Below are 20,117 nucleotides of genomic sequence, written 5' to 3' on the forward strand. Positions count from 1 at the left end.
AACCCTGCAGATGCATCTGTTTTCTGACTGTGGACTCCTGTTGCCTTGACAGATGGAACTCTTGAACAATGAGCCAAAATAAACCTGTGAGCTGCTTGTCAGGGATTTGGTCACAGCACCCAGAAAAGTTAACTATTGTGTTTACTTCAGCCTAGTAATTTATAAATATCGTATTCACACCATCACTTTTATTACTGTATTCTGTACAATTCGGATTGACACAAGGTCTCACTCTTGTGACCCACATTGACCTGAACTCCCTATATAGATCTGGTTGTCCTCAAATGTGGAGATCCTCCTGCTTCTGCTTCTCATGTGTTAGATTCCAGGTGTACAAGGTGAAGAACAAAGTTCACTAGTGAAATTATGACTAATGTGACTTTGCTGAAAGTCAGTCTTGTGTATTATACTGTCTATGAGTCTGTCTGGTCAGTAGACTAATCTATACGTCTATTAAATCCAAACTTGGAAGACGCTCAATACATAGTTTTGACTAGTTCTAGCTATTTAAACAAAACTGGATGAGAACACTTGCTTTCACAAAGTGGCTAGATATGAGGTCCTTTGTTGCTAAGTGAAACTAGGATACACATTGTGTGATGGCTAGCATGTTTTACATTTAAATTACTGTGCTTCAGTGGCCTATAGAACAGAATTGCCTTTAACATGGAAGCCCCACTTACCCAAGAACATGAACTTCCTGGAATGCTGGGGCTATTCTTATAATTGTCTGGTACCTTCTATAAACACTTGCTTGAAATAACCAGGACATCTGCAAGGCATGTTTGCTAAGCTGATTGCAGGATGAGTGCCTGAACACAGAATCTAGACTGAGGGCTCTTGTTTGTTTTTATGTTCCTTTTGTTTTTTGTTTTGCCTTTATAAATCCCTAATGTGGCATGAGCTACAAATGGGAATCCTGAGTCCCAGGTGTAGCCCTGGTGCCACAATCTGAATAACCCTCCCTATCTTTGTTATCTTTGTGGCTATAACTGGTTAAGCATGGTAGAATATGCCTAGAATTCTCTATTTAAAGCAGGGTGGCCTTGACACACTGTTTCTGGACTGCTGGGCCTACAGACCTGTGAAACCATCAGCCCAGCAGAATAAGCTCTTAAGATCCAAGATGTCAGTGTATTGGCACTATTTTTTAAAATTTGTAACCAAATGTGAGGGCTCACATCTGCAATCACAGCACTAGGGACACAAAGGACTGAGAAGGAGGAAGTCAGCCTGGGGAACCTACCAAGTTTCAGAACCACCTACCAACCCAGACAAAATAAAAACACAACACCCAACCTTCCCCAGTGAGAAAAATGGACCTTAACAAGGTCCTCTTCTTTGTTTTCTTGAGTCAGGATTTCCTTTGAAGCACAGCCTGGCTTCAAATCCATGATCCTGTCTCAGCTTCGCAAGTGCTACTCTAATAGGCCAGCCTGCCTCCAACCCCACCTCCTTTTCCTTCCTTTTTTTCATTTTGTTTTGTTTGAGATGATGTTCCTCTGTATCCTGGCTGTCCTGGAACTCAATTCGTATACCAGGCTGGCCTCAAACTCACAGCGCTCCCCATGACTCTGCCTCCGAAGGGCTGGGATTAAAGGTGGGCACCCCCACACCCGGCCCGGCCATGCAGGTAGTAGGTCCTAGCATGGTAATTTGGGTGCGCCAAAAAAGGCCTGCACATGAGGACCAGCACTTAAAAATGGACACACACATGTAATAAAAAACGACATTGCTTTCTATTTAAAGTTGAACAACATTGAACAACAGCAGGGACACAGAATATGTTCAAGATGGGCGTGAGTGGAAGCTGCAGGGCTCCCACATGGAGCCCATTGCTGTAAACACCAGAAGAAGGATCAGTCTCTGACAGAATCAGAACTGGATAAACCACAATGGGCGTGCTCCAGTTAAGTGTTTGCCAAGTATCTGTCCAGGTCTGTTACAGCTACTGAGCAAATGGGTTGGCATGAATAGTTATGTCCTTAATGTGTACATCATTAAGAGGTCTGTATGTCTTCTCATTTACTGGTAACTTCTCCAATTCATCCAAAGTCTCCAGACCATCTATTACCCTGAAAGAGAAGCAACATAACATGTAAAAAATTTCTCACTTGTAATGTAAAGTACCTACAGCAATTACAGTCTTCAGAGAAGTGTACCCTCCTCTGCCTTCTTTTACAATCATGTGGCCTGGTTGGATTGTGTGTCCTGGACACAAGTAGCAAAGTGGAGCATCAAGGTTGGTTCCATGCACAAAACACCAAGGAGAGTGAGGAGGCCTTGAATTCAGGAGGCTCAGGACCCACACTTCCCCAGGTCTTTTTTTTACAACAACCGGGTGACCTCAAGGACGTGTATACCTGCTGCTTTGGTTTGGAACTTGAGTGTCCCTCAGAGGTCCATGTGCTAGAGGTTTGGTCAACCGTTTGGGACTACTGGGAAGTACATAAGCCTTTAAGGGTAGGGCCTAGGGCTGTGTAGATATGAGGATATAAGTCCAGCCCCCAGCACATCTATAATCCCAGAGCTGGCTGAGTAGGCACTGGGACAAATGACCATGGGCTGAAACCTGTAAAACTGTAGATCAAAAGAAGCCTTGTCTTTTTGTTTTTTTGGTTTTTTTCGAGACAGGGTTTCTCTGTATAGCCCTGGCTGTCCTGGAACTCACTCTGTAGACCAGGCTGGCCTAGAACTCAGAAATCTGCCTGCCTCTGCCTCCCAAGTGCTGGGATTAAAGGCGTGCGCCACTACTGCCTGGCAAGAAGCCTTGTCTTAAAAAAATAAAAACCTGCCAGGGGGTAGTGGCACACGCCTTTAATCCCAGCACTTGGGAGGCAGAGGCAGGAGGATTTCTGAGTTCGAGAGTTTGAGGCTAGCCTGGACAGCCAGGGCTACACAGAGAAACCCTGTCTCGAAAAACCAAACCAAAAATAAATAAGTAAATAAAAATAAATAAATAAATAAATAAATAAATAAAAACCATGGTTGGAATCTAAGCCAATGCAGTTAATGAGGGAAAATGTTTTCTTATATTGCACAGGTATCAGGGTTTCTATATGAACTTAAATTTTTATCTTATGAGTATGCATGTTTTGCCAGCACATATGCCTATAAACCACATTCATCCAGTGCTCCAGGAAGCCAGAAGAGGGTGTTAGTTCCCCAGGAACTGGAGCTACAGAGGTTGGAAGCCAGCATGTAGGTTCTGGGAATTGAACCCTGGACCTGTAGAACAGCCAGGGCTTTTAACTTATGGGTCATCTCTCCAGCTCCAAGAAGCATGTACTTTAAAAAACAAACAAAACAAACAAACAAAAACAGATTTACATTTATTCTGCATTTCCACTAAGATATAAAAGGACGTAGGAATGAATAGCTAGGTTTAGTGACCCACACTTTAATCCCAGCATTTGGGAGGAGGCAAAGGCAGGTAGATCTCAGTGAGTTCAAGGCCTTCCTGATCTACATAGAGTTCCAGGTGAAACCCTGTCTTAAACAAATAAACAAACACAAAACACAGAGAAGCACACAAGGAAGAACGCCTAAAGGGATAACCACAACAACCACACCTTTTAAAGGTATTCCTATGTGGAAACAATTAAGTTCTATAAATTATCTTCTGGTCTATATGAAAACCAGAGAACCTGGAAAATTCTGAGCTTCTGCAAAAAGAGAGGTGGTGGTGGTGGGGGGGGCGGCAAGTGGGCTTGCAGGGTCAGGAATCTAGAAGAAGAGGTCCTTAGGAAACCACAGGAAACTTACACATCTTTTTTTTTTTTTTTTTTTTAGATTTATTTTTTATTTTATTTATGAGTACACTGTAGCTGTCTTCAGACACACCAGAAGAGGGGATCCAATCTCATTACGGATGGTTGTGAGCCACCATGTGGTTGCTGGGATTTGAACTCAGGACCTCTGGAAGAGCAGTCAGTGCTCTTAACCGCTGAGCCATCTCTCCAGCCCCTTACACATCTTCTTTCCAGGAAAAGGTGCATAAAAATACAACTTCAAGTAGTTCAGGGGACTGGAGAGAGGCTCCATGGGTAGGGCACTTGCTGCTCTTACAGAGGACCTGGGCTTGCTTCCCAGTATACACATGGTTCTCAGCACCACATGGTAGCTCACAGCTTCAGGTCTAAGGGACCCAAAACCCTCTTCCAACCTCTGCAGGTACCAGGCCGGCACATTGTGAACATAAAGTCAAACATCATACAAATAAAACCGACAAAAAAAAAGCAAGCTAAGAACCAAGTAATTCAGGGGCCTAAGGTTAGCCTTCAGTTTTCTGTTGTTGGCATGCAGACATAAAGATGACTAGATGCCTTCAGTCTAGGGTTCCAGTTGCTGCATTAACTAATTATATTAAGCTAGACACAGGTGTTTAGAACACAAGTAAACAGGGGATCCTCTAATTTTTAAACCTAACTTAACATCCAAACTACTCAGTAAAATTCTAGCCAAGCCTGGGAACTCCTACCTGTGCATCTCTGAACAGGGAAGGCTGAGACAGGAGGACTATGTTTTATTTTTTCTTTTCTCTGTGTAGCCCTGGCTGTCCTGGAACTCACTCTGTAGACCAGGCTGGCCTCGAACTCAGAAATCCGCCTGCCTCTGCCTCCCAAGTGCTGGGACTAAAGGCGTGCGCCACCACTGCCCCCAAAATCTTGTTAAAACCAAACAAATAACGTCCTAGTACTTTAGGTCGATGTATTTTTTTTCACTGAGTATGACAAACACACGTTGAATGAATAAATTTTACCTCCTAATGAATTATAAAATCTGCTTAAAGGTTGAGTGTTTATAATGCATAATTTGGAAAGAACTGCCAAACAGCTCCGTAGGGTCAGATCAGGCACACTTCCCTGAAGGCACAACCCACACAGCTGAAAAATACCACCTACTCTGCCTATAGGCAAGGTGTGGCCACATCAGCAAGTTCTAGATCATCTGGTAAAGTTCTTTCTTTTTTTAACTCCTTAAAAAAAAAAGAAGAAAGAAAGGAAGGAAGGAAGAAAGAAAGCAGGCAGGCAGGCAGGCAGGCAGGCTCAGGTAGTACATAACTTCCTCAGGGTCAGAGCGCTGACAGCTGATGACTGCTGGGGAGTCCAGGTACTTTTAGTTGTGGACCTGGTCTTTCCAGTATTAGCTATGCTGTGATCACACCATGCATGTACACTGATACGTCAAAGAAAGAGATGACTACAACACTCACTTCCCAAACACTGTATATTTCATGTCCAAGTGCGGCTGCTTGCCATAGGTGATGAAGAACTGAGATCCATTGGTATTTGGGCCATTATTAGCCATAGATACAACACCTCGAACACTGTGCTAAAAAAGAAAACCAAGGCATTAATTTAACTGTGCTGTTAACTGCAAATTCCAAAGGCAAGTTGAAACACTCTCTGCTTTCTCAATATTCAGGGGACTAAGAAATGGTTTAGCTAGCTTCTCTATTAGTATTAATTCAAATGTGCAGGTTGTATATTATCTGTATCACTAAAACCCAGCATATAATTTGCTTATATAATTATCATATCCTCCAATCCATCTTATTTTCACTTTGGAGAAGCAGTTACAAACACTTTTATTTCTATCTGTGTATAACAGAAACATTCCTTAACATTTATATTAAGGAACAATGCACTACAATGAAAAAACAATCAGGCAACAAAACCCAAATCCTCCAAATCTCTCCTCAAATACTGGTCACTAGGTTAGCTTCTTGATCTGTAAAACAAGGAAGGTTGGACTACTTCAGGGGTCTGTTCAAGATGCAGATGCTCACAAGAACTGAGTAGTAGATAGATAGCTAACAACTGAGCAGAGATGGAGCCTGGCAAGCTCAACAGTGTATTTCTCCTGCCTAAGGATTTCTTGTGTCTTTTTAAAAATATTTATTTACTTATGAGTACACTGTAGCTATCTTCATGCACACTAGAAGAAGGCACTCGATTCCACTACAGATTACACCATGTGGCTGCTGGGAATTGAACACAGGATCATTGGAAGAGCAGTCAGTGCTCTTGAGTGCTGAGTCATCACTCCAGCCCCCAGATTTCTCCTCTTTTTTTTTTTTTAAAGATTTATTTATTTATTTATTTATCATATATGAATACACTGTAGCTGTCTTCAGACACACCAGAAGAGGGCATCAGATCTCATTACAGATGGTTGTGAGCCACCATGTGGTTGCTGGGATTTGAACTCAGAACCTCTGGAAGTGCAGTCAGTGCTCTTAACCACTGAGCCATCTCCCCAGCCCCCAGATTTCTCCTCTTAATGGTCATAAAGAAGGCATCCTTGAATCTTCCTCCATGGCCAATCAATCAGTTTATTAGCTCAGGACTGGTTGACCTGAGGTCTTATCTAGTCCTAATTATCAATTATTATCATCATCAGTAATTATCAATAATACTAATTTACAAGGAATGGTATGTAAGAATTGAAAGTATCTCACTAAAATAAATGAAGCTGTGCCATAGTGTGGTAGCCAGTCAATAGCAGCAAAACATAACTAACTCCTGATTAATCTAGCATTAGCTGTTAGTCAGGTGATAGCAGCCAGAAAAGCTAGGGAGGTGCAGCTACATTTAATAATGCATCATTACCTCAGCGACAGATGACTACTGCTCAGGTGTGGTGGCACAAGCCTAGAGCATACGGGAAGCTGAGGTAGGAGGAGTTCAAGATTCCCTGAGCCACATAGTTCAAAGACTGCAGTGTGCTTTTTCACTACTGATATGCTAAAATGTCTTCATTTCATAATTAATTGGCTTGTGTCTCTTGGAGTACAAGAGCTACTCTGGCATATATAGACTGTGAACCTTGAATACCCCTCAGTTCTGGTGTGTAGGATAATGGCTTTTGGTGTTTTCTGACAGGATCTCATGTAGCCCAGGCTAGCCTCAAATTCATTATGTAGCTAAGACTGACCTTAGCCTTCTGACCTTCCTGCCTCTCTCTACCTCTGTGATGTTGCAATTACAGGTGTCATCACCATGCCTTGTTCATGTATCTCTGGGGACTGAGCCCAAGGCTTTCTACCTGCCAGTCACCCATTCTATCCACTGAGCTATGTCTCCAGGTCAAGAAAAAGATATAGCTTAGACTGTTCTCAAATTAGTGATCCTACCTTATCTTCTTCAGCATTTGCTTATCAACATAGGTCACCAGAACTGGTGCTAGTTTTTTGTTTTAAATACAAAGTATTTACTTAGCTAGGTATAGTGGCATGCACCATTAATCCCAGCACTCAGGAAGCAGAGGCAGGGGGATATCTGAGTTCAAGAGATCTGGTCTACAGAAGCAAGTTCTAGGATGGCCAGAGCTACATAGGGAAACCCTGTTTTGAAAAACTAATAACTACTTTTTAATTTTTACAGTTTATGTCTATGAGTGTTTTGCTTGCATCAATGTGTGTGTGTGTGTGTGTGTGTGTGTGTGTGTGTGTGTGTGTATCAGGAGTGTGTAGTACTTGCAGAGGTACAAATGTTTGTGAGGAGCCAGAGCCATGTGAGCGTTGGGAATTGAAGCTGGGTCCCCTGGAAAAGCAGTCAGTGCCCTTAGCCACTGAGATATCTTGCCAGCCCTAGTAACTGATTCCTCCTCCTCCTCTTCCCCCTCCTCCTCTTCTTCCTCCTCTTCCTCTTCTTCTTTCTCCTTTTCCTCCTCCTTCTCTTCTTCTTCCTCCTCTTCCTCCTCCTCTTCTTTTAAAAGATTAACTTACAGCCGGGCAGTGGTGGCGCATGCCTTTAATCCCAGCACTTGGGAGGCAGAGGCAGGTGGATTTCTGAGTTTGAGGCCAGCCTGGTCTACAGAGTGAGTTCCAGGACAGCCAGGGCTATACAGAGAAACCCTGTCTCCAAAAAAAAAAAAAAAAAAGATTTACTTATTTTATGTATATGAGTACACTATCACTGACTTCAGACACACCAGAAGAGGACATCAGATCCCATTACAGATGATTGTGAGCCACCATGTGGTTGCTGGGAATTGAACTGAGGGCCTCTGGAAGAGCAGTCAGTGCTCTAAACCACTGAGCCATCTCTCCAGCTCCCTAGCAACTGATTCTTTACATACACTTCTCAGTGGACGCTAACACAAGTATTAAGTAAAGATAATATAATAATATCCAAATGTCTAATAGAAAAGTAGAAAGGTTGGAGACTGGGCTGGGAATATGGCTCATGATCAGTAATGCTCTCCCAGGACGCAAGTTAGGCTCCCAGCACCTACATCATAGAGCTTACAACCAGCTGTAACTCCAGCTCTGCTGATCTCCAGGTCTCTGAGGCATCTGCACTCATGGGCACATACTTACATTCTGAAACACACACCTACAGATAATTAAAAATTGTAAAAATAAGTCTTCAAAAAATAAAAATGGAGAGTGATGATGGTTAATACTGCAACTAAGAAGTCTCTCCTTCCCTTATCAAGAGAGGCCAGTGAGAGGCCAGGTATGGTGGTGCACCCCTTTACTCCCAGCACTCGGAGGCTGAAGCAGGCAGACAGCCATGAGTTTGAGGCCAGCCAAGGCCACACAGATCTTCAAAAGGCCAGTGACTCATGTCAGCTCAAACTTCGTTGTGAGATGGTAAGGCTCTTTCCTATATGTCTTACTAAATACTTCAAGTTGGACCCAAGGACAAGGTCTTTTATCCCAATGCAGAGGTGCATGGCTCCAGAGGTTTATGCCAGGCTAGAACTTCCAACTATTTCCACTCTGACATCACTTGCCAAGTGTGTGAACACTACAAAAAAGTATATTAATTTCATAATGATTCGTTTGTTGAGATAGCCTGGGCTGGCCTGGAACTCACTGTGTGGACCAAACTGGCCTTGAACTCACAGAGATTCATCTGCTGTTGCCTCCCATGTGTTGGGATTAGAAGTGTGTGCTACCACACCCAGCTCATAATGCTTTAATGTGCTACATCATATGTAAAAAGTTTGCGAGTATAACTGGAGCCACATGGCTATACCTTCAGATATTCACTGTATTCATCCTCAAACTTCTTGCCCCATATACTGCTACCTCCTCTTCCAGTACCTGTATAACAAGACAATCAAACCAAGAGGCATCTAATTAGACTTCAATGGGGACTCCATTTCTAAAACAGGAAAAGTGTTTTATACCATAATACATATTTATTTATATGGTGATGGGGATCCAACCCAGGACAATACACATGCTAGCCAAGTGTACTACCACAGAATTAAATCTCCAGCCCTAGCTGAACTCTTTAACTATAAGTGTGTGTGTGTCAGAGAGAAATCATTTAGAAGCTTGAAAACAGGGCTTGGCCAGGTGGTGGTGGCACATGCCTTTAATCCCAGCACTCGGGAGGCAGAGGCAGGTGGATCTCTGAGTTTGAGGCCAGCCTAGTCTACAGAGTGAGTTCCAGGACAGCCAGGGCTACACAGAGAAACCCTGTCTCGAAAAACAACAACAACAAAAAACAAAAACAAACAAACAAAAGAAAACAGGGCTTGATTATGCTATTCAAGTGTTCTACCAGTGAGTTATGTATCTCCAGCATTCCCAACTTTCTTTTTTTTTTTTTTAACTAATTTTTTGAGGTAGGGTTTCCTTAAGTTATTCTGGCTGACCTTGAGCTTACAACACTCATGTCTCAGCCTTACAAGTACCCAAGACAACTGTCTGTACATCAGCTGGCTTCTAGCATCCTCATGACAAAGAGAAAACCCTCCTCATTAATACTGCTCATATTTTATAGTCACGGGCTAATACCTCTTCCTTCTAAAAAAAAATCTTGCTGCTGGCTGGACCAAAAGCAAGTACATTCATTTAATTAATGTATTATGGTGCAAGACTGTATTCCCAGCATCCATAAGGTAGAGAGAAGCAGGAGAATTGCTGAGTTTGAGGCAAATCTGGGTTATTTGATGAAACCCTGTCTCATGGCTCAGCTGCTAAGAATATTTGCTGATTCACAGAATGTAGGAACAAGTGGATCTCTGTGAGTTTGAGGCCAGCCTGGTCTACAGAGCAAGTTCCAGGACAGCCAGGGCTACACACAGGGAAACCCTGTCTCAAAACAAAACAAAACCCAAACCAAAAAACAAACACTTGATGAGCTGAACCGCATGGGGAGACATCCCCGAGGACTCAACCCTACACAAAGAACGACAGGCAACTGAGTAATGCCAAGAGCAGGAGAGGTGTCTCCCCAGAGAAGAACACACCAACTGGTTATCTACTGCCCAATGCTTAGCTTTGAAGACATACATACAGGTAATGTCTTTCAGACTCAACAGGTCATATCTGGAAATATATGTAGCTTAATAGGTTACTACTGTTGTGATGAAACGCCATGACCAGAAGCAACTTGGGGAGGAGGAAATTGTTTATTTCACTCACAATCCCACATAACAGTCCATCATCAAAAGCGGTGTAGGTAGCCAGGTGGTGGTGCACAGCTTTAGTCCCAACACTCAGGAAGCAGAGGCAGATAGATCTCTCTGAGCTGAGTTTGAGGCCAGCCTGGTGTACAAATTGAGCTCCATGACAGCCAGGGCTACACAGTAAAACTCTGTCTTGTTTTTCTTTTTGGAAAAACCAAAAAAAGCCGGGTGGTGGTGCACTCCCAGCACTCGGGAGGCAGAGGCAGGTGGATTTCTGAGTTTGAGGCCAGCCTGTTTTACAGAGTGAGTTCCAGGACAGCCAGGGATACACAGAGAAACCCTGTCTCGAAAAAACAAAAAAAAAAAAAAGAAAGAAAAAAGAAAAACCAAAAACCAAAAAAAAAAAAAAACAAAACCCAAAAAACAAACAAACAAAAACAAACAAACAAAAACAAAACAAAAAAAAGAAAAAGAAAAAAGAAAGAAAAGCAGGCAGTGTGGTAAGGTAAATCAAGTGTGGCAAGAAAGCTGGAGGGAGGCAGGAGCTGATGCAGAGGTCATGGGAGGATGCTGCTTAGTGGCTTGCTCAGCCTGCTTTCTTATAGAACCCAAGACCACCAGCTCTGGGGTGGCCCCACCCACAATGGGCTTGGCCCTCCCATATCAATCACTTATTAAGAAAATACCCTACAAGTCTTGCCTACAGCCTGATCTTATGCAGGCATTTTCTCACATGAGGCTCCCACCTCTCTGATGACTCTAGCTCAGTAGTTCTCAACCTACCTAATGCTGGGATCCCTTAATACAGTCCTTCATGTTGTGGTAACCCCTAACCATAACATTATTTTCGTTGCTACTTCATAACTGTAATTTTGCTACTGTTATAAATTTTAATGTAGGTATCTGTGTTTTCCAATGGTCTTTAGCAACCCCTGTGAAAACTTTGTTCAACCAGAAAAGGGGTGTGACCCACAGGTTGAGAATTACTGTTCTATGTTGTGTCAAGTTGACATAAATCTAACATAGACAATATGTACAAATACATATATCCATGCAATAACAACTGACGCAAAAAGACTCCATGAGTTTGAAGGGGATCAAAGACAGGTAGGTACATGGGAGGGTTTGGAGAGGTGGGCAGGAAGGAAGAAATGCTGTAATAAAAAAAAGAACACTTTGCTTTTGGAAGCAACCTGAGTTCAGTTCAGTTCTCAGAATGCAAATGTTGGCTCAGGAGTCAGCAGGTGTGCAGGTATACAGGGCCCTTGCACACATACAGGCAAAACACTTACAAGTAAATATATCTTTAAAGAAACAAAACCCTAAACTTTTCTGCTATTGTCAAAGTAACCCTGTTATATAGCATTTTGTTTTTCAATTACTTTACACATCTCTTTTTCATATGCTATATCCAATTTTCCTAATTTCAGTTAGTGGAAAAACGTACCTGTTGGATCTCCTGTTTGAACCATGAAGCCCTTGATATTTCTATGAAACACACAGCCGTTGTAGTAATTACTGGCACAAAGAGCCAAGAAATTCTGAAGAGAATAAAAATAGTGACTGAGAATAGTTTGGGCAGAAATGTACTTGAGATAAAGGTCCAGTCATGGTCACTGAAAATACTATCGTGGCATATTTAACTATGAGTTTTAGGCATTAGTCTTCAGCTGGTCCCAGGGGCCCTGCATCCTCCACCCTGCGCTCTCTGCAGCTTAAGGCATTGTACTCTTGCAGTCACTTCACTTGCTGCTCTTGTCTTCATTCCCAGCTGGAATGAACGAGGGCAGTGACCTGTCCCTTGCTCATCACTGTTCCCTAGACATGGCTGGAGAGTCTTTTAACAAATAACTGCATGAAAGAAAAATAGTTGACTTTTCTTCCTTTTATCTTTGTCATTTCAACAGACTAAGTAGTCACAGTTCCTAAAAACAAATCAGGCGAAAGAAGAAAAAAAGATACTGTATACTTGATGCTTATATTTCCTTCGTATGTGTGGCACACGTGTGGTATGTGTGTACATGTGTGCAGGTACGTGAGCCTTTGTGCAGAAGCAAAGCAAGAGAAGGTTGAGAATCCTAAGCTATTGCCCTCGGCCCTTTCCCTTTGAGACAGGGCTTCTCGCTGAACCTGGAACTGGCTATCCAGTAGTCCAGAAGCCCCAGTAGTCCTCTGGTCTCTGCCCCAACCCCTAGCACTGGGATTACAGGCCAGTGTGACCATACCCAGCACTCTCTATGGGCTCTGGGAATTTGAACTCTGGTCTTCATGCTTGCCCAACAAGTGCTCTTCTCTGCTGAGTTATCTCCCCAGTCGTTTCTTCCTTTCTCTTATTGAACTCTGACATCATGAAAAGTGCACTTAGACCTGAAATTATGATAAGCTTTTCCTGACAGTGGGTTCACAGACAGTTTTCTTATTTTTTTAGGCTGATAATTCAGTTTCAAAAGGCATAATGTTATTGTGCCCTGTGTAAAGATTATCCTTGTATTATTCAAATGCTGATTTCTCTGCCCCTATATCTAGTTGCAATCCAGACACGGCACTGTAATGCTTATTCTAAGAATCTCTGGTCTCAATGTTGTGTAAACATTGCTCCCCATTTATTCTCTAATTTGTCAATAAAAGCTGGTCAGCCAATGGCTGAGCAAGGAGAGAATAGGGCTGGATTTCTGATCCCACCCAGGGGAGTGGGCGAGATAGAGGAGAAGAGGATCCACTGTGAGGAAAGGGTGAGGAGACATGACAGGAACACGCCAGGAGCAGAGATCCAGGCAATACCAAGACGAAAGCGACTTGGGGATTTAGACTAGAGGTAGATTAGTTTAGAGGATTAAAATAGATAATGCTGCTCAGCTATTGTGCCATAAAGCTTATTAAAATAGATAATGCTGCTCAGCTATTGTGCCATAAAGCTTATTAAAATAGATAATGCTGCTCAGCTATTGTGCCATAAAGCTTGATTAAATAAATCTCTATAGTCTCTCTCTCATTTATTTGGGAGCTGGTTGGGATACAGAAAGAACTGTTACTTTAAAAACTGCACTAATATCCTGCTATATTAGGGTGTTTATGTTGTTGTTTTTGTTTGTTTTAAGAACAGGTCTCACTCTGTAGCTCTGCCTGGCCTAGGACTCACTCTGTAGACCGGAGTGGCCTCAAACTCAGAGATACACTGGACTCTGCTTCCTAGTGCTGGGATTAAAGGCATGTACCACCTCATTAGTTGAATTTTAATATGCAGTGACACTCACCTCACATGTTTTGGGTGTCCTCTCACAGAAGACTTCTATCTTGATATCCCCCACGTCTGTATGCAGTGTCACAGACTAAAAGAAGGAGAATGTGAAAACAAATGATATTTACTCCTATAGCTACAGGTTCTGTAGTATTTCTGGATCTTCAAGTTGACAATCTGATTAAAGACATTAAAGATAACTGATTTGTTCACATAAAGCAGCTCTGATCATCGTAGTAGAAATAACTATTTTTACTTAGAATTTTTCATGAATTAAAAACAATTTATATCTATTACTGATTTTTATGTCTCAACCTCACTAATATTTAACTGAAAAAAGTTAATAAATTTATTTTATTTTTTTAACATTTTGTTTGTTTAATTTTTTTCTTTAGATTTATTTACTTTATGTGGATACACTGTCACCAGACACAGCAGAAGAGGGCATCAGATCCCATTACAGATGGTTGTGAGCCACCATGTGGTTGCTGGGAATTGAACTCAGGACCTCTGGAAGAGCAGCCAGTGTTCTTAATCGCTGAGCCATCTCTCCAGCCCAATAAATTTATTTTTTCAAAACAGTTTCCACTATTTCCTTTGGGTAGTTTGATTTTAAGAAACCAGGTTAAAAAAAAGCAATCACTTCATTTACTAAAGACAACAAAACAAAAGCGGTTGGCATTTCCAACACCTACTGGCCACAATGCTTTCTCGATGGCCTCTTCCTTTTCTTCTTGTATCTGTTGCTTGGTTCCTTTACTGTTTAATCCATATCTTATTTCAAAGATGAAGAAAACTATTTGGAGGCTTCCCTTTATTTAGTCAAATCTTGCTATGAAGCCATGGTTGGCCTTACGATGGCAGCAATCCTCCTGCCCTAGCCTCTCTTCTTACAGCAGTATCCAGCAGTGACTGTGCCTGGGTGAGGTGACTGGGGTGCTTCAGTGGAGACACAGGAGCTACGCTGCCTGCTATTCTACCTCTGGTTCTCTCTGCAGGGAAAGGGCACACTATTTGTTTGTTAATTTTTGTGTGTGTTTTTTTGACGCAGGATCTATGTAGACAGGGACGGCCTAGAACCGGAGCTCCTATAGGCTGGGGGCAAGCTGGCCTCCCGAGTGCTGGGACAATAGATCTGTGCCACCACACCAGCAGGATAACGTTGTAATGATCATGCCTACTCGTTCATTCTGCTTTGTTCCGTCTATACTGGTACACACGGTCTCTCCCTCTTCACAGCCCCTCTCCTCCCTGACCCCTCCCCTCCCTTCATCCTAGGAATGCACTCCGCCACTGAGCTACACACTCAGTATCCTGTCTGACTTCCTAAAAAAAAAAAAAAAATCATAATTAAAAAACATGTAATGGGCTGCTGAGAGGATTTGGCAGTTAACAGGACTTGTTGCTTTTCCAGGAAGCCCTGTTCAGTTCCCAGCACCCACATCTGCTTTGTCTCCAGCTCCAGAGAATCCAAAAAGGGATAAAAACAAGCAACCAGCCACCCACTTAGAATAATTCAAGATACTCACCATTCTCCTTCTTGATGGGTCTAGGAAGTACTATTTAATTTTTCAAAGCTCCTAAAAGAAAGAGAAATTAGTTCACTTTGCCCTATCTTTCCCATCATACATGTTCATCTTTACGGTAGATTTACAACGAAAAGCTTAGAACAGCATCCTCTAAATAAAAATCCGATCATAGAAGTGTTGATATCCTACCCAACGCAACAAGCCACCTCAGTGCTCTACTTACTTTATTCATTTTCTTTAAGGCTTTTTCTGCAGGGGAGGCATATCCTCACCTCCTGGTCTAGTGCTCTAGATCGGCACTGGGGCTCCCTTTACCCGGGTCACCTACTTTACTTATGACGTCTATACAATAAATTTCTATACTTCACAGTTTTTTTTTTTTTTCAAATGCCACATCTTGCTAACTTCACAATCGTATTTAAAAGTCCCCGAAACACCATCTCGAGACTTCATCACGAGTATCCCAAGAAATAAAGTTGCATCAACGTGGGGCGCAGCAGGTGTTTGAGTGCAGGAATAAAAGGATAAAAACCTTTACCCCACACTTACCCACTTCGCTCAGCACCGCTGCTGCAGGAACAGAAAAGCCTCAACCACAGGCACCCGCATGCCTGCAGGTTCCAAAAGAGTTCATATGCACCACCGGAAGTGGAGCGCGGGGCCCTCCGCAGAGAACTCCCTAATCTCCAGTCAGTCTCTCCTCAGCACACCGACTAGGACTCGGAGGACCATGCACCACACCCCTCCGCCCTTGCGACAGCAAGAGGGCTCTACTGACAATCTCACTAAGAAGCAGAATCCACTATCTCCCAGCAACCTCATACAGTCTGGAGTCGGAAACAAAGCACACCGGACCACTTCCGCCCAACTTCTTCCTACATTGCCAGGAGCTTCAGGGCAGAGCGGAAGTGACATACCAGAATTGTTTCTGCGACTGGTGAGTAGCGAACGAATGAAAGGCTCGCGGGGTAATCTGTTCTCGCTGGAGATGCACATCGAGGCCGGCTGTGGTGACTGTAGGGTGCTGCGGAGCATGAGCACATGAGAGATTGCGGCAGAAAACTGCTTTGCTGCAGGAGGGGCGAGGGTCCTGACTCCAGGAATAAAGGCTGTGCCACGCGGCCCTTGATTATTCTGGAAAAGGCCTTGAGCCATGCATAAGTGAAAGAAGGAAGAACCATACGCGAGTGTAAAGAGAGCTCTGATGTAATTGAAAATAGCAAATGGCTGTTCAGAAGGCTAAAGATAATGTAGAATAGCAATGGATAGTCCAGTATCTCCACCGTAGAGCAGCTCCAGTCCATTGAAATAATGCTTTAAACGTGTCTGTAGTGTGAGCACATTGTGCCAGAATCAGATCGGGACACATTCTTGTCCTCTCACAATTGAAGTTTATTGAATAACAATAAAGTCACAAGTTACATCAGTTTCTTTGGTAGCTCGTTGAGCAGGATATTTGATCACACTGTGAACCCCAGAGATTGTATTACTTGGGAAAAAAAAATCTTTCTAATAGTGGTGTGTCTCAGCCCTTAACGCACATCTTTTTTCTTTTTTCTTTTCTTTTCTTTTTTTTTTTTTTGGTTTTTCGAGACAGAGTTTCTCTGTGTAGCCCTGGCTGTCCTGGAACTCACTCTGTAGACCAGGCTGGCCTCGAACTCAGAAATCTGCCTGCCTCTGCCTCCCAAGTGCTGGGATTACCACTGCCTGGCAGCACACATCTTTAATCTCAAACAATGAGGATAAAGTTAGTTTGTAGAAGGAAGCATCCATGTTTGAACGTGATGTCTAACTGAGTGGCAGACAAAGTGAGTAATCAGAGAAAGATTTGACAGAATAGGATATGGCCAACTCTCGAGAACAGGGAGAAAAGAGGCTACTGAAGGGGTAGTGCAGAGAGAGACTGGAGGCAGTTTTACTGGGACAGTTACATAGAGAGAGCTTGCAGAAAAAGAACAAATTAGATATAGGTAAAGCCAGTATGAGCCAGAGAACAAGCAGCAGCCAGAAAATTAGAACAGATCACCAGGGTTAGTTTGAAGTCATGCAGAACAATTCAATCAGAGGCTGAGAGAGAAGCCAGATTCAATCAGTCAGCTTGGAGAGGACTTTTGAACCAGAATAGCTGAGTTGATCAGCCAGTCAGAGCTCAGAGAGAACTAGAAAAGGTGACCTTATTCAGCAGTAATTCTCAGAGGCTGAAAACATTTTAGGCCTAGATAAGATTGTACAATGGCTAGAAGCTTCCAGGACTAGGCCTAGCTTAACAGAGAGATGGGAGACGACAATTACACCAGGTGTCAAAAACAACACCTGTTTGAGGCAAACATGTTCTCTTTATTCAAGTCTATTGTTAACTCTCAGGTCATGCTAAATATATTTCTCTGTTTTGAATTGCTTTGGTTCTTTAGTGACACTACCCTCCCACCATTCAGTTAATGACCATAGAATATGCGGGTAGGGGCCCTATGCTTTTCCTCTCTGTTTCTCTGTGTAGCAGTTGGCCTGTGTTCAGGGGCCGCAGCTCTGGCCTTTTCTTGCCTTGGCTCTGTTCATTTGTGGAGTGACCTGTCTGCCCCAGTTCTTGCTCATGCACTCAAAATTTTAAATGATGTTTGCAACAGGGTTTTATGTAACCCAGGCTGGCCTTGAACTGACTGTATAGTTGAGGCTGGCCTTGCATCTCATCCTCTATCTCCCAAGTGCTGGGATCACAGACCTGTGGCACTACACCCAGTTAGTCTGTGGTGCTGGGGACTAACCCCTTGTACATGGTAGGTAAGCATTCTACCAACTGAGCTACATCTTCAGCCCTTGAATATGTTAGTTTTAGTCTATAGTCTATGTGTATATCTTGCTGTGTGGGTTTCTCTGTGAGTGTGTGTGTGTGTGGTATATGTGTGTAGCAGAGATACAGGGTGTATGGTTGAAGCAGCAGTGAGGAGATCAGCGAGGGTATAAGAGGGGATGAACATTTATATCATGTCATGCTCTGCTAGGTGATATACTAATGCCTTTGAAGAAAATGAAGAGGTCAGGTGTCTTGGCTGAGCCCAACATGCTGCAGGGTGTCAGAGCCACTGTTTGAATCTGGGTCAGTGGTGAGAGCTGTTTTACTCCCATGCTTTCTGCCTGAAAGTGCAGAAGTGAACTGTACGGAAAGACCATTTCCTGTGTTGTGTTCCTTCTTTTCTACCTGGTTTCCGTATGCTGTCATCTGCACACCTGGTCCCTACGAGTGTGCGTCGTGCGCGGTGGTGGATCTGCAGCTCATCTCGTTCCTTCATGGATCTGAAGGCTCTTCTCTCTTCCTTGAATGACTTTGCATCCCTCTCCTTTGCTGAGAGCTGGGACAATGTGGGATTACTGGTGGAGCCAAGCCCACCCCATACTGTAAATACGCTCTTCCTGACCAATGACCTGACGGAGGAGGTCATGGAGGAGGCTCTGCAAAAGAAGGCAGATCTCATCCTCTCCTACCACCCACCTGTTTTCCGGCCCATGAAGCATATAACTTGGAAAACCTGGAAGGAGCGCCTCGTGATCCGGGCTCTGGAGAACAGAGTCGCCATCTACTCTCCCCACACAGCCTATGATGCTGCACCTCAGGGAGTCAACAGCTGGTTGGCCAAAGGGCTTGGTGAGAAAACTCTTGTCCTTCCAAATTTAATGATTTCCCTACAAATACTTTGAAACTTTAGAATGTCTTCCTAATAAAGTTTTAATTCTCCAGGACTACACAGAGAAACCCTGTCTCAAAAAACCAAAAAAAAAAAAAAGTTTTAATTGTTTTTAGAGACAACAGGTTTTTTTGTCTTTATATAATATTAAAAATAATGTGCTGCTTAAATTTGGTAAGTAAGTTTCATTTGAACATGTATTTTATTTTTATATCTGTTGAGTGTTTTGCCCCACTGACTTGCCTACAGGCAGTGTGGCGGAGGTATTTTTGTTTCAGTTGAGGTTTCCTTTTCCCAGCTGACCCCAGCTTTGACCCCAAACTGACAAAAACTAACGAGAACAGGGAGGATAATGTGTTAGTTTCAGCGAGAAAGCAGAGCGTGAGTCTTCATTGCTGCATGAGCTTCATGGTTCAGTTATTCACAGTGAGGTACCAGCATCTCAGGGCTCACAGCTGCTGGGATGCTCAGGATGTGCTTGCTCGGTTAGCTCGGAGACATCAAGCTTTCTGTCCGATTGGCTGTTGCCTTGGCTTTATTTGTGTGTAAGTGTGGGAGCACACGGAGGACAACGTTCAGGACCTGATTCCCTCCCCACACCATGGGCTCCTGCTGCTGAACTCAGTCAGTAGGTCTGTGTGATAAGCACCTTTATCCAGTGAGCTGTCTGGCTCCCCTCCCCTGCCTTCCTGCTAAGGGTCTTGTTTTGTAGTTTAGTCTGGTCTCAAGCTTGAGGTTCTCCTGTTTCCCAGAACTAGAGTTGGAAGCCTGTTGACCGTACACAGATGGCCTCAGGCTCTCACAGAGTGCTTCCATCCAGCACAATGAGTGAGTTCCTCATGGTTTAGCTTAATCTGGTACTCATTTTGGGCTAAAACAATTTTTTTGTTGTTCTTTTGTTTTTTGCAGTCTCACTATGTAGCCTTGGCTGACTTGGAACTTCCTTGTAGACCAGGCTGGTCCTTCCCAGTTCTGGGATTAAAGGTGTACACCACCATACCTGGCCCTGGACTGAAACCTTTATAACAAAATGGTCATTATAAATGTGTTCAACATATATGTATCATATATGTATGTATATGTAAACTTTGTTTTAGATGAATAGATTGATCAAACAGTGGATAATTAAAAGACAAAACAAGCCAGGCAGTGGTGGCACATGCCTTTAATCCCAGCACTTAGGAGGCAGAGGCAGGCAGATTTCTGAGTTCGAGGCCAACCTGGTCTACAGAGTAAGTTCCAGGACAGCCAGGGCTACACAGAGAAACCCTGTCTCAAAAAACCAAAAAAAAAAAA

At 43.2% G+C, this 20,117-nt stretch overlaps 2 protein-coding genes across 2 annotated transcripts in view; one reads left to right on the top strand and one right to left on the bottom strand.

Moving 5' to 3' along the window:
- Positions 1-1,715: 1,715 nt before the first annotated feature.
- Positions 1,716-15,984, bottom strand: Ppil3 (peptidylprolyl isomerase like 3). The gene is made up of 7 exons (XM_028765693.1): positions 15,691-15,984; positions 15,142-15,192; positions 13,629-13,703; positions 11,822-11,915; positions 8,991-9,058; positions 5,216-5,334; positions 1,716-2,075 (listed from the first exon to the last, which is right to left on the bottom strand). The coding sequence occupies exons 2-7, from the start codon at positions 15,142-15,144 to the stop codon at positions 1,949-1,951; spliced, it is 486 nt and encodes a 161-aa protein (XP_028621526.1). The 5' UTR covers positions 15,145-15,192; positions 15,691-15,984; the 3' UTR covers positions 1,716-1,948.
- A 2,145-nt stretch (positions 15,985-18,129) lies between these two features.
- The window catches only part of Nif3l1 (NGG1 interacting factor 3 like 1), a 13,671-nt gene continuing 11,683 nt past the window's right edge, over positions 18,130-20,117 (top strand). The window contains exon 1 of the mRNA XM_028765823.1: positions 18,130-18,781. Within this exon, the coding sequence (XP_028621656.1) occupies positions 18,349-18,781 (433 nt within the window). The 5' untranslated portion in view covers positions 18,130-18,348. The remainder of the gene's footprint in view (positions 18,782-20,117) is intronic.

This window comes from Grammomys surdaster, unplaced genomic scaffold, assembly GCF_004785775.1.
Source record: "Grammomys surdaster isolate TR1022 unplaced genomic scaffold, NIH_TR_1.0 165, whole genome shotgun sequence".
Classification (NCBI taxonomy): Eukaryota; Metazoa; Chordata; class Mammalia; order Rodentia; family Muridae; genus Grammomys; species Grammomys surdaster.